This window comes from Rhinatrema bivittatum, chromosome 8 (genome assembly GCF_901001135.1).
Source record: "Rhinatrema bivittatum chromosome 8, aRhiBiv1.1, whole genome shotgun sequence".
NCBI classification, from domain to species: Eukaryota; Metazoa; Chordata; class Amphibia; order Gymnophiona; family Rhinatrematidae; genus Rhinatrema; species Rhinatrema bivittatum.
Window position 1 is genome coordinate 115246435 of NC_042622.1, and position 15171 is coordinate 115261605.

Here is a 15171-nt window from a genome sequence, read left to right on the forward strand (position 1 = left end):
CCCACTCCGCTTTGATATAAAACAATAACCAAGCAAAATAAGCCCGAATCACTTGCCATTTACTCCCATGGCACGGGGACCCAAAAAAGAACTCCAAAACAGCCCCATACAGCCATCAACCACGCACTGCACCAAGGGAATGTTTCTACACCGAAAGCGCGTGAACTCTCCGTCCCGCCCCGCCTCCTCCCCTCCCCCTTCTCGCTTCGGGAAAGCCTGGAAAGGGCGGAGCGCGGCTCGCCGCGCTTCTCTGCTGGGAAACGTAGTCCTTCCCCTCTCCTTTCGCGCTCTACACGCCGGCGGCTGGTGGGGCGGAGAGGAACTACGACTTCCAGGATGCTCGGCCGTCCTGTGCTGACTGGTGACCATGGTGTTTCTGGAGACTGACTGAAACAGGGAAGAGGTGGGGGGAAGGCAAAATAAGCCTTGAGAAGTGGCAGCGGGGCTGGTGCTGGAGGAGGAATTTGGGCAGACCTTACGGGTGACAATGGGTTCCAGGATAAAGTAAGCTTCTTATTATTTCCTTATTCTTGTTTTTGGGGAAGTCTTTAGCGAAATGTAGCAGGCTCACACTACAGGCCTCAGTATCCATTGAATTCGACTTGTTGCAGTTAGAGACAGTGTCTGCACTGAGCATATACCACTGAGATAAATAAATTGAACATTTATTTTTCTTTAAAACTGCATGTTCTGAGACCTTTCGGGTATGTGCCTGCAAATGGCTTATTTGCGTTTTAAAACCCTATGATGGGATATGTAGAGGCTAAATATACTATAGAATGATTACTAGTTGTCCCAGTTTAGGAAATGTTATTTGAGCTCTGTATGTTTGAAAGGGATTGGACTGTTTTTGTAGAGATGCCCGTTGTAACTGCTTTTCTGTTTAGACTTTAGGAAATAATGTCAAAATATATATTTTTTGACAGAACCATGAAATCCTCATAACTTAGCGTTTACATCCCAGATGTTAACTCTTCAGAGGGGTAGCCGTGTTAGTTTGGTGTAGCAAAAATAACAAGCAGGTAGACTTTGCAGACTAACCAATTTATTGAGGCATGAGTTTTCGAGGGGCAGAGTTCACTGCGTTAGGTTCAAGGTATTACTGACATCTTTAATTTGAAAGGCTAGCATACAAGTACTTTTGCAATATTTTTTGTGCTTAAACTGTAGTGTGTCTGGGTGAGTGAAATAATTTAACTATACAAATCGTATTTGTATAGTTAAATTATTTCACTCACCCAGACACACTACAAATCGTATTTGTATAGTTAAATTATTTCACTCACCCAGACACACATCATCTCTACATAGTCTCCTCTGACAATAATGAATCCGACCCAATTAGCCTTGACCGAGGTGTTCCCCAGGGCTCCTCTCTCTCTTCCACCCTATTTAACATTTACATGCTGCTCCTCACCAATCTTGGCTTTAAACATTTTATCTACGCAGACGACATCCAAATTCTATTCCCCTTTACCGACTCCCTCCAAACCGCCCTTCAAAACTGGGAATCATACCTGACCTCTATCAACCAACTACTCATTGACATGCACCTCGCTCTCAACCCCCCAAAAACTGAACTCCTCATTATCTCCACCAAACATTCTCCACCTTCCATTCCCCCCGCTTACGCTACCACGTCATTCCCCGTCCACAACCGCAGCCTGGGTGTCCTTATCGACAACCAGCTCTCTTTCAAACCATTCATTAAATCTATCCTAAGCGACTGCTATTTCAAATTACAAACTATAAAAAAAAACTCAGACCCCTTCTTTACTTCACTGACTTTCGCACAGTATTACAGTCTATTATTTTCTCCAAAATAGACTACTGTAATGCACTCCTCCTTGGCCTCCCCGTCACATATACCAAACCATTACAACTCTTACAGAATGCCTCAGCACATATCCTTACTAACTCCAGAAAACCTGACCATATCACTCCAACTCTTATCGAGCTCCACTGGCTACCAATACAATCCCGAATCCTGTTTAAGGTTCTCTCCATCATACACAAAAGCATTAACAATGAAAATACCCACTGGATCAACCCTCCTCTGCTTCTTCGTACCTCTGCTAGACCAACTCGCTCTGCCCTCCAAGGAACACTCCGGACCCCCTCCATCAAATCTACTAAACTTACCTCCAAAATGAACAGAGCCTTTTCCCTGGCCGGACTGACCCTATGGAACTCCATGCCCCCAGACTTACGCACCGAAACCTCTACACCCAAATTAAAAAAAACAAAACTAAAAACTTGGCTGTTCTTATAGGCATACCCATCACTCATTAACCCCCGTCCGGATGACTCCCTGAGCTAGTACTTTTCCTTGAAGAACCTTGTACAATCCGCTGCTACTCCCCTCCGTGCAAATACTTCGATTTGCTGCTTATTCCACCTTACTCTCCCCCCTCCTATTAACAACCCTTTTTTGAAACCTATTTTTACTACCCTAATGTTTTTCTTCATACATCCCGTAACTTTCCATCATCTACCCTGCTATCTACTCAGTTTATTGACTACATGCCACTGTACCTTGGAAATTGTAAATTGCCGTTGTAAATTGCCATCGAACCTGTAAATTGTTACTCCATTTCTGTATTAGTTGTAAGTTCTTGTATACATAGTTATTGTTCCCTGTAAAGGCATTGCCGGAAAGTTTTAAGTTACTTGTAAACCGATACGATGTGCAAACGGTTGTCAGTATATAAAAAAATTCTAAATAAATAAATAAATATAATTGTAGAATGGACTAACTGAAATGCAGTGTTTAATATCAAAAAATATAAATGTAAAAATTCTGGTGATATTAACTAAGCTTGTAGAAATTAAAAAGGAATTGTATATTAGACTATAATAGAACTTATGGGAGACAGAATGCAACCTGAAGAAAAATCTTGATAGGCATAGTATTCTATATAAGGAAATACTTCATTTCAGTGACGTATTTGAATACTACCCCTCATGAATAGCAGAACCTTGCCTTAGTAATTTAGTCATTGATAATGAGGCAACAGATTGTAATAATATATATGTTTGATTTCATGTTTACAATGCGTCCTGCAAAACAGGTGGGACCTAGAAAGAACTGTCATAGGTTCCCACTTTTGATTTTTTTTATATCATTTAAAGTCCTTTACAAAGTAAGACATTTGTGTAATTGTTCAACTGGTAATGTAAAATGATGTTTTCAACAGCAAAGATTTAAGATTTTTAAAAACTATATGAAGTCTAGATTTTAAGGGCAGGAAAAAGTAGAGCATAAAAGTTGGAAAAACTTGCAAGACAGTTTTCTTACATTAATTGAGTAGTACTGATTCAAAATACTGCACTTTTATGCATTTTCACAAAAAATGAAGGACATTTGTCCATTAAGGCCACCATCCTGTCTTTTTGACAGTGTCAATCAGTGTTATTTGGAAGAAACATGTAATGAAATCCATTCACTATTGTTGACTCTCAGCAGTAAGAGATTGCATTCCCCAATCTTACCTGGCTCTAGCAACTTGTCTAAATCTTTTTTTTGAAACCAGCCGAACTACTGGCCTTGACCTCATCCTCTGGCAACAAATTTCACAAATTATGCGTTGACTGAAAACATACTTTCTTAACATTTTGTTTTAAATTTACTACCAGTTTTATAAGGTAACTCCTAGTTCTAATACTATTTGAAAGGTTAAATCACAGTTCCCCCTTTTGCTTGTTCTACAACACTTATGATTTTCTATCCCCTCTCAGTCATCGCTTATTCAAGCTGAAGAACCCTAAAATGAGCTTCATTAAGGAGGTGTTCCATACCCTTTATCATTTTTGTTTGATTTCTGTGTACCTTTTCTATTTCTGCTATATCTTTCTGAGACAGGGTGACCAGAGCTGCACAAAATACTCAAAGCGTGGTGCACACCATGGATACACAAACCATATACAGAAGCTATCACAATCTTGTCTTTGATGTCCGGTACTTCTATTCTGGGTTCCTGGCCACTTTTCAGGCTACAACCTTAAATAAGAACATAAGAAAATGCCATACTGGGTCAGACCAAGGGTCCATCAAGCCTAGCATCCTGTTTCCAACAGTGGCCAATCCAGGCCATAAGAACCTGGCAAGTACCCAAAAACTAAGTCTATTCCATGTTACCATTGCTAAAGGCAGTGGCTATTCTCTAAGTGAACTTATTAGCAGGTAATGGACTTCTCCTCCAAGAACTTATCCAATCCTTTTTTAAACACAGCTATACTAACTGCATTAACCACATCCTCTGGCAACAAATTCCAGAGTTTAATTGTGCGTTGAGTAAAAAAGAACTTTCTCCGATTTAGTTTTAAATGTGCCCCATGCTAATTTCATGGAGTGCCCCGTAGTCTTTCTACTATCCGAAAGAGTAAATAACCGATTCACATCTACCCGTTCTAGACCTCTCATGATTTTAAACACCTCTATCATATCCCCCCTCAGCCGTCTCTTCTCCAGCTGAAAAGTCCTAACCTCTTTAATCTTTCCTCATAGGGGAGCTGTTCCATGTTGATGTAATACCATAACACTTCTTGACTTCTTATCCTCAAATTTTATAAGGTTTTTAAAGTAATTTTTGTATGCAGATAAAATTTGAAAACTGTTTTAGCAACTAAAAGTTCATCTCTCTCTCTGAAGATGACTTGTACTTTGTGGGAAGGCATATGAGGATATACTCGTTGCTATGAGTTATAATAGAATTGGGAAAGCACGGTCTGCGATTAAAGATGAGTATATCCTCATATGTCTTCCCACGATACCTTAGCACATTTAGGCTTCTAGCCAGAAGAGTAGCCAGGATCCAGAATAGATGTACCCGACCTCAGAGATAGCTCTCAATTTGTTTGTAGGAGGAATATTAGCGAGGCACATAGTACACTCTAATATACCGAAATAAAACTGGGTATCAGAAGTCAACTCAATCATTTACCCTGTAGAGAAACTAAAGTTTCAAGAAAGATTTTGTTTCATTTTAAAACTATAGACAAACTCAAGGTGATCCGAGAGTGGTATATAACTAATAATATCCATCAAAAAACACTTAGTAACAAACTCCAACCCTGATATAGGCCGATTCTTTTGGCATGACCTGCAATACTCAATGTTCAGTTAATTGCATAGTAATGTAGTAAATGATAACAGATAAAGACCCAAATGGTCCATTCAATCTGCCCACCAAGTTGTTTAAGGGTAGTAACTGATGCTGTCTGCAGGTTACCCACATGTAAAAATGTTATACCTAAAGTTAATACAGGTTACTCTATTTTATAAAATTTCCGTCCTGTAGCCAGTAGGGATCTTCTGTGTTTATCTCATGTCTTTTGAATTCTATTAGCTTAGTGTTGTGTTCTCATTGGGCTACGGCCGGTCTCATTGTAAAGCTGAATGAGCAAATATGGATGTGGGAAATTCCATGGACTCATACAGAATCATTATGATGTCCTTAGATTTATTCTCTATTCCCTTCTTAAGCATGTCTAATATTCAAGTTGTTTTTTCAACTGTTACTACACGCCACGCTGAGGATTTCAATGTATTATCCACAGTGACTCTGAGGTTCTTTTGCTGGCTGGTTATTCCTAATGTGGAACCCAACATTGTGTGACTGTAGTTAGGATTATTTTTCCTTATATGCATCACTTTGCATTTATTTACATTCAGTTTCATCTGCCATTCCTCTTTGTCTGCCAGATCAGTCTTTACCATGGGGTATGTCCCCCTACAAGCAGATGGAGGCAGAGTTCTAGACCTCTCCCGTGAGGCATTCCCTATATAGGCTGGTTCGGCAGGGAAGGTGTCAGTTGTGCTCTGCCTCCAGCAGATGGTAGTGGAGCTGATTCGGTAGGAGGAATTAGGCTGGAGCGACAGCCTCCCTGAGGTTGCTTTCCCCGGGGAAGCATCTGGGCTGGGTTGGGAAATGCCTCCACAGGATGATGGCCCTCCTAGGGTTGCTTTTCCTTCTCCCTACAGGCGATTAGGCTGGTGGCCTTGCATTTCCTGAGAAACGAGAGGAGAAACAGAAGCGGTGGCGATGAGCAGGCTTGGAGCTTAAGACCGCAGAACCCCACCCGGTCTCCAAAAGCCCTGTGCTGCAGGTAGGATGGAGGGAGGCAGGAAATGCCTGGGATGCGGAGAGTCTTGATGGTAGCAGGCTCGTTCTATTGAAACTGTGACGGTGCGGCATTGGGAGGTCCAACAGGGGACAGTAGGAGAAATCCATAGAGTTCCTTTCCCATTCCCAGCCTCAAGGTGCCTGCTGCCGAATCTGAGATGGCCACTGGCCAGGCCCCCTCTCCCTCTCACTCTCCCGTAGCGTTGGAGGAGGAGGAGTCCTCAGAGAGGGAGAAGAGAGAGTTTTCAGCTGACTTTGTAAGCTTTATGCATTAAGAGTACAAAGAGATGAAGAGGAAGTCTGTGGGCTTGGGTGGCCCTAAAGGCAAGCTCCCCAAGGCCACCCCTCCTCCAGGAAAGAAAAGGAAGCTAGCTGCCCGCAGGGCAGGTGGAAGGTACCATTAACCAAGAGATGGCACAAGCAGAGTCCTTAGCAGCGTATGTGTCTGATGCCCTCTGTGATCTTATCAGGATCTCAGCCAAGCAGGCCACGACAGGTGTAATGGCCAGGCACCTCCTATAGTTGAAAAGTTGGGCTTAGCAAACTCCTTTTTAAGTGAAAATTACTGTTAGGAGAGGATCTAGATTCCTTTATGAGGAGCTTGGAATCCAAGTCCTGGAAGAGGAGGAGGTGGGAACAGTTAATGCCCCAGGGACACCAGACAGCTCCCCTACGAGGAAAGGCTGAAGAGGTTAGGGCTGTTCAGCTTGGAGAAGAGACAGCTGAGGGTGGATATGATAGAGGACTTTAAGATCATGAGAGGTCTTGAACGAGTAGATGTGAATCGGTTATTTATACTTTCGGATAATAGAAGGACTAGGGGGCATTCCATGAAGTTAGCAAATAACACATTTCAGACTAATCGGAGAAAATTCTTTTTCACTCAACGCATAATAAAGCTCTGGAATTTGTTGCCAGAGGATGTGGTTAGTGCAGTTAGTGTAACTGGGTTCAAAAAAGGTTTGGATACGTTCTTGGAGGAGACCATTAACTGCTATTAATCAATTTTACTTAGGGAATAGCCACTGCTATTAATTGCATCAGTAGCATGAGATTGTCTTAGTGTTTTTGTAATTGCCAGGTTCTTGTGGCCTGGTTTGGCCTCTGTTGGAAACAGGATGCTGGGCTTGATAGACCCTTGTCTGACCCAGCATGGCAATTTCTTATGTTCTTCCAGTCCAGTGGGGAGGGCAGACCGTACGGGGAAACCCTTTCGGGGGGGGGGGGGGGGGGCAGGCGTGGCACTAAGGTCACCAGCAACAGGTGCCGGCTTCCTAAGGCAGCACAATGATGGTGCGAGGGTCCACTCAGTGCTACCACAGGTTAGAGGCAGAGGGAGAGGGTTCGATCGTGAGTGGATGCTGTTAACTACAGACATAGGTACTCGAGATAATAAAAGAAGGGTATTATCCAGAGCTGAAGACCAGTATAAGGGAGCACTTTATCCCATCACCATGCAGAGGAGCAAAGAAACAAGCAATTTAGGAAGCGGTGGATAGAATGCTAGGCTTCAAAGCCATTGTCCCAGTACCTAGCCAGGAAAGAGGAAAGGGCTCCTACTCTAATTTCTTCACAGTTCCCAAAAAGGATGGGATCCATCGCCCAGTGCTGGATTTCAAGGGAATAAACTGGGCGCTATTGATCCCGCACTTCAGGATGGAATCCTTGGGGACAATCAAGGCTTTAGATTTAACGGAAGCGTATCTGCACATACCCATGTGGGGGAGCTTCCGGAGGTTTTTGCAATTTGTGGTCCTAGGCCATCACTACCAGTTCCAGGCCTTGCCACTTGGGCTAGCAATGGCCCAATGAACTTTCATGAAGGTTTTAGTGGTGGTTGCAGCCTTCTTGCACAAGGAGGGAATCAATCTAGCCCTACCTAGACGATTGGCTGATAAGAGCATATGAGGCAAGAAGGATCTGAGGCAACAGAGAGAGTCATATGATGGCTGGATAGTGCACAGGCCCAAAAAACAGTTGGACCCATCACAGATATTGAAGTATCAGGGTTTGCTCTTTGATACCGACAAGGGGATGCTAAGTCTGCCTGAGGAGAGAATAGCCAAATTACAGCAATAAGTGGAGATCTTGTTGCCTGCCAGAAAATCCAAGGCACAAGCTTATTTGCAGGTGCTGGGGTTAATGGCGGCATCCACAGAAGTAGTTCCCTTGGTGAAGGCACACGTGAGCCTGCTGCAGGTATACCTTCTAGCCAGCGGAGCACTGCAAGAGCTCAATTTCGACCGTGGGGCTCCTATTTCCACCCCAAGTAAGGGAAAGTCTCCAGTGGTGGTGGGACAAAGGCAACCTGGCCAAAGGCTGAAGTTTAGATCCCCTTCAGTGGACCTGTCTAATGAAAGATGCCAGCAACAAGGGCTGGGGGGGTGTTGCACAGAGGGTGCCAATTGGCACAGGGGCTCTGGTCTTAGGAGCAACATTTCTCTATAAACAGGCTGGAGGCCAGGGCAGCCTGCCTAGCCGTCATCAGTTTTGGGTCAAGGGTGAAAGGCCACCCAGTCGGGGCCCTCTCGGACAATGCAACAACTGTAGCCTACATCAACAGGCAGGTAGGAACCAGCAGTCTGCAGATAGCAATGGAAATCTCACGACTCATGACATGGGTGGAAGACCATCTGCAAGAGATCTTGGCAACCCACATAGCAGGAGCGGAAAACATACAAGCAGACTTCCTAAGCTGACAAAGGTTGGACCCAGGAGAGTTGGAGCGCCCCCACTGGGACTTGATGGCCAGGAGATGCAATGCCAATGCTGCCAACTTCTTCAGCAGGAGAAGGGAATTGGGGATCCAAGGGAATCGATAAGTTGGTGCAGGAGTTTTCCCACCAAAGTACTTGTATTTCTTCCCCCCGGCCCATGACAGGGAGAACCCTGCACAGAATAGTGAATCACCAGGGACTGGTAATCCTGGTAGTGCCAGACTGGCTGAGGCAGCCATGGTACATGGACCTGACGAGGCTAAGAGTAGAGGAGCCAATCAGGTTTTACCGTTTTGCCCAGTACCAGGCCTCATGCAGCAAGGACCAATCAAGATGATAGATCTGGCACAATTCTCTCTTATGGTATGGCTATAGAGAGGGACAGGTTCGAGAAAAGAGGACATTCCACAAGGATAATCTCAGCTCTTTTCCCTGCAAGGAAAAGGTCAGCATTATTGGCATATGCAAGGATCTGGAGAATTTTTGAGTGCTCATGCTCCCAAAGAAACCTTTGCCCAGGGAAGGCTGATACTACAGTTCCTGCAAGATGGCCTAAATAGGGGATTAGCTGTGAATTCTCTTGAGATTACAGGTCATGGCTATCACATGCTACATAGTGCAGATCAGGGGCTCCTCCATTGCTTCAATCCCAGACATTGTCCGATTCTTACGGGGGAACAAAACACATACGACCACCGCACAAACAGTCCCTGTGTGGGACCTGAATTTGTTACTGAGGGCGCTAACCAAAGCCCCTTATGAGCCACTTAACAGGATCCAGGTGGAAGTTTGCTCGGCAGGAAGAATATCGGAAATATAAGCCCTGTCATGCCGGGAGCCATAGCTCACCTTTTCAAGGGAAAAGGTGATAATTAGACCAATCCTGTTCTTCCTCCCCAAGGTGGTGTCTGGCTGGCTAAGGTGGAATTCAGTCACAATGCCAGGGTTCAGACAGGTAGAATGTGCACAGAAGGGTAAGGATTTGCATTTTCTGGATGTCAGAAGGATCCTTTTGAAGTATCTAAGGTCTACAAACAAGTTTAGGAGGTCAGACAGGCTGTTTGTTTGACCTGTACTTTGTAGTCTGAAAGGGGGAGGCAGCCTCCAAAACCTCAATTGCGAGATGGATCAGGGAAGCCATCGCTTCAACGTACATAGTGAATGATAAGGAAGTGCCGCAAGACCTTAAGGCCCACTCAACAAGAGCACAGGCCTCCTCCTGGGCAGAATATGGATCAGTGGCCCCCATTGACATTTGCAGGGCAGCCACGTGATCCTCAGTGCACATATTTACGAAACATTATAGGCTGCACCTAGAAGGAAAGGAAAAACACGAGGTTTGCGACGGGTCCTGGAAGAGTCCTAGGACTTATCCACCCGGGATGACTATAGCTTAGGCACATCCCACAGTGAAGACTGGTCTGGCAGAACAAAGGGGAAGGTACATTTAGAGCTTACCTTACTAATTTTCTTTCCTCAAGTCCTGACAGACCAGTCCAAATTCCTGCCCAAAAGGGATGATATATTAAAAAAAAAAAAAAGGGAAAAAGGAGAATCCGGAGGAAAACCACACATCCTCACCTTAAGTCAGTCCCCTCAGAGTGAGGTGCAAGGACCATCCTGGATCATCCCTGTCTCTGTTGGTTTTTTCGTTTCTCGGCCACGAACAGCCCATGCTCTAATCTGTCATTTGTTTTTTACAGGCTACCCTTGGTGGGTAGGGGCCAAAAATAAAAAATATTTTTGTTGTCTATGTAACGTAGGGGGGAGGAGAAGTGAGCAGGACAGTTGCCTCCCGAGGGGGACCCCGAGGAAGTTTGCCCAGCACTTCTCTTGACTTTAATTATGTTTTCTAGAAAGTAGCAAGGACATTGTGTGTAGACAGCACCAGCTTGTGCAAGACCCTACTGATGCCTTCCCTGCCGCACCAGGCTATATAGGGGGTGCCTCAGAGGAGAGGTCAGGAACTCTGCTTCCTTCTGCTGGTAGTGGGACGTAACCCCACGCTGGTCTGTCAGGACTTGAGGAAAGAAAATTAGCAAGGTAAGCCCTAATTGTACCTTTATATGCCCAGTTCCCCAGTCTTAAGGTGGTCCTGCAGTTCTTCAGCGTCTGCTCATGTGTGTTTTTAAATTCTTTTCATTGGCATACTGCTGAACAAACATCTTTTGCAAGTCAATGCACAATTGCCTGTTGTTTTTTGCCGGCTTCTGTTTTAGCTCCTTTGAATAACTTTGTATGCTATATAAATCTCATCATTCTTTACTCCTTTTTCTAGGCCATTAAAGAATGTTAAACACTTTTCGCAATATAGGTCACTGGGGAACTCAACTATTTACCTCTTTTTATTGGGGAAAACTGAACATTTAGTCCTATTATTTGATGCTTGACCTTAAATCACTTTCAGTAAATAATAAATTTAAGGATCTGGCATAAGTGTCCCAGTGATTTTGCACCAAATTTTCCTTGTGAGTGGAATTTTTTGTTTTCTGTAAGTTGTAGGAAATTAAATTATTGGGCAGAAAATGTGCTAATTTAAAGCTCTGTAAATAAACTAACTTGCAGACACTGTACTTTTTTTCTTGTACTTTTCCCACCCTTAAAGTTCTAGCTTACCAGCAACTTTTGAAACTCTTACTAGATTTCCAATGCTGTTTACATTTCAAACTGTAAATAAGCCATCCAGAATAAAACAAATCCACAGATTGTTTATAAATAATACTATCCAGCTGCTGAAACAACACATTTGGAAAAATCTGTCTGTTATTTGGGCCAGAGACATTAATTTTGTAGAACACTTTAAAAAAAGAAAAAAAAATTACAATTGAGATGCAGCTTTCTTATTTTGATAGGTGGGATACGTTGATGCAAAAACCTGTCATCAATACAATATATAAAGTATTTTGAGCATATTATTTAAATACTCATTATCAGAATTCTCAAATGAATAAAATAAGATGAATGCATATCTGTATACAGTTTATATAATGATAGGATGTTGATCGCTCACTCTGTTGTTAAGCCTTTTGTTTTAGTGAGTCTTCTACAGTTGATTATTTGCAAAATGATTTATGCAAATATTTCTAGGCTACATTGTAATATTCTCTTACCATAGTTAAAAGTGCAAGGGCTTTGTTCATTTATTAATTGGAAGTTGCTGAGCAGGTTTATTGTAGACACCAAAGGGTAATGTAGGACAGGTGTTCAGTTTGTGGATAGCAGTAAGATTGGCAGCATATATAAAGGCTGGTTACTGTACTTTCACTAAACAGCATATAAAAGTTCAGCAAATGGATGTCTATACTGCTGACATGGAAAAATCCAGAGTGAATTTTTAATGGAGTTGTGTGTAAAAGGTGGTGTGAGCCTGCCCGCGACAGGCATGGGTAGTCTCCCTACCTTTCTTCTAGTCTTCGCGGCAGACTGCCGCTGCTGCAGTCCTCTGTGGTCCAGAGGCTGCGGCCGTCTCCTGCTCAGCGTGGCAGGACTGAGCCGCTTGTCGTTTCCTCATTGCGGCCGGAGCCGCTGCCGGGGTCCTCGGACGGCAGGGAGGCCGTCCTTGCCAGTGCCTGCCTCTTCCTCCGTCTTCGCATCAGGGAGCCGCTTCTCCCTGGGCTCTCCACATTCCCGTTCGACGCCATCTCGGGAAGGATCCGATGACCCGAGCATATCGATGCAGGGCCCGAAGAGGGCGCAGGGAATGTTGGCGCACAGTACGGCGCCGAAAATGACGGAGCGTAGCGTGACGCCGACAGTGTCGAAGATAATTATGGCGCCGAGGAAGTCGGTGCATACCACGGCCCCGACAACGGTGGCGCAGACAATCAAGGCGCCGAAGAGGTCGAAGCATACGGCGCCGAGGACATCGGCACTGACTACGGCACCGGAAACATCGATGCAGACTATGGCGCCGGTGTGTTGACACACATTACTGTGGAGTCAGGCCGCCGACGTGAATTATACAGTCTTTCACGAGACAAAATCCCATCTCAGCCTGTATACGGGCAAAAGAGAACAATCAAACACCGAAGTAGTCTGAAGCGGAGACAAAAATCTCCACAATTCTCTCACTCCACCTCTCGTGATTCTACGCCTCGTCGATCCGAGACTTCATCAAAAGGGTCTCGATCTAAGCACAGAAGAAGGTCACCATCAAGGGAGACAATTCAGAGGCTACCAGGGCACATACATAGGCACAGACACCATTCACTTCATGAAACAGTGCTAAAAAAGACCTCAGAATGGGAAGTCAGTCCTTCCACCTCCAGAAGTCAGCACCCTAGGGCACGTTCACATCAGTCGCCCATATGCCTCACTTCTTCTCATGCTTCCATGTCTTCACGTAGTTCTTCTAAAAGACTAGAAGATACATCTCAACCACCGGCAGAACCATTACCACAGCATACTGGTAAAGCAGTCATGTCTCCTAAGACAAGGGAAGCTTTCTGGCAATTATCACAATCGCTAGCATGATTCTATGAAACTCTAGAATCCTCGTACAAAATGACAAATCAACCACCGAAGGCCGCTAGTGAACCTAATGTTCAACCTTCATGGGAGCCATCGGCAGAACCCCCCCGTATCACCAGTTCCAGACCGGTCTCTATCCCCAATTACAAAACAAGACATTCAAGGAGCTTCTACGTCCCCACCTACATCTCCTTCATCCTCGACAGGGTTCCCATCTGATCCGCAAGAACAACCACAGGAACCATATTCCCCGCCAGAAGACCTCTCGTACCCTCGATTTTTGGAGAAACTAGGTACCATTTTGCATTTAGATGTACAGAAGGAATTCGATCCCAGATCAGAGACCTTAGGTCTTCTAAAAATTTTTGATGTTCCGGGAGAGCCTACTTCACTCCCACCACAAGAGTTGCTACACAGTGTTCTCCAAAAATCTTGGGAAACACCTCATCTCTGTCAGCGGTCTCAAGAAAATCCGACATCAAGTTTCAGATGAAGAAAGATCCATCGTCTGTGCTATCGCAACTACCTCATGAGTCCATAGTGGTAGAATCGGCGATGCAACGTTTCAAAAAATCAAAAACTCACTCTACTTACCCACCGACTAAAGACAATAGGTATTTGGATGAATTTGGATGGAAGGTGTACCAAAACACGATGCTAACTGCTAGAATTATGCATCACCAATTTATATGGTGCAATATTTATATGAATGCATTCAGGCGACGAAGGGTATGCTGTCCTCTACGGCGGATCAATCACCTCATACACTCCATGATATGGAAGAGTGCTCCATCCGCAACAGCCATAGCGGCCCATTGAATGGCTTGGTTACGTTCCAGTTCCATAAGAGAAGATTTGCACGAAAAACTGGCAAATCTACCATGTACGGGAGATAACCTTTTTGGTACCAGGTTCCAAGAGACAGTGGGGAAACAAAAGGACGAAGCGATAGCCTTACAATCTTTACAAGCACAACCAGCTTACACAGCGTTACGACGTTACTACCCGTACAATCGGCGATCTTCTTACGGGTGCAGACCTTATAGGTCTTATCAATCTTTCCATCCTCAACCATACCCGGCGTATCAACGAACACAACAGCAACAAGTCCCACTTCATCGTAGGGGTAAACCTCGCAATCAGAGGCAGCAGACCCAACAGCCGGCAACTGCGATTAAACCAACGCAGTCTTTTTAGACTTACAGTCACCACCACAAAACATAACGCTGCCAGGAAGAATCCAGTCATGTCTAGCAGTGTGGGAACAGATTACTTCAGACCAATGGGTGCTAGAAATAATATGTCAAGGTTATCAACTTCAATTTACAACAAAACCATCAGTACCCTACCTTCCCACACTAAAAATTCAGAGATCTCAGTTACAACTGGATGAAGAGATTGTGTAGGCTTGCAATCAGCAGGCCATCAAACTACTATCCCGGAAACAGCAAAACACGGGATTTTACTCTCCATACTTCCTGATACCAAAGAAATCAGGTGGCCTACGCCCCATCCTGGACGTTCGGGAACTCAACAAATTCCTGACCAAAGAGAAATTCAAAATGGTATCCTTAAAGTCAATTCTTCCTCTAATGCAACCCAATGACTGCATGTGCTCCATCGACCTGAAGGATGCATACACTCACATTCCAATCCATCCATCCTCTTGGCATTACCTATGTTTTCAGTAGAAATATCAGCACTACCAGTACAAGGAATTCCCCTTTGGATTATCAGTTGCACCCAGGGTGTTCACCAAATGCATGGTAGTGGTGGTGGCTCATCTCAGACAACAGGGTATGACAATCTTTCCATATCTGGATGATTGGCTCATAATAGCCTCGACTTGGGAGATATTG

The 15171-nt window shown here is 44.3% G+C and overlaps 1 protein-coding gene across 3 annotated transcripts in view; it reads left to right on the forward strand.

Annotated features, from left to right (window-relative positions):
- Positions 1-267: 267 nt before the first annotated feature.
- DENND1A (DENN domain containing 1A) overlaps positions 268-15171 on the forward strand; it is a 1620172-nt gene continuing 1605268 nt past the window's right edge. For 2 of the 3 annotated variants that reach the window (XM_029611167.1, XM_029611164.1), the window contains exon 1: positions 268-504. In XM_029611167.1, the coding sequence (XP_029467027.1) occupies positions 488-504 (17 nt within the window). In that variant the 5' untranslated portion in view covers positions 268-487. The remainder of the gene's footprint in view (positions 505-15171) is intronic. The other variant, XM_029611165.1, reaches the window with a different exon arrangement.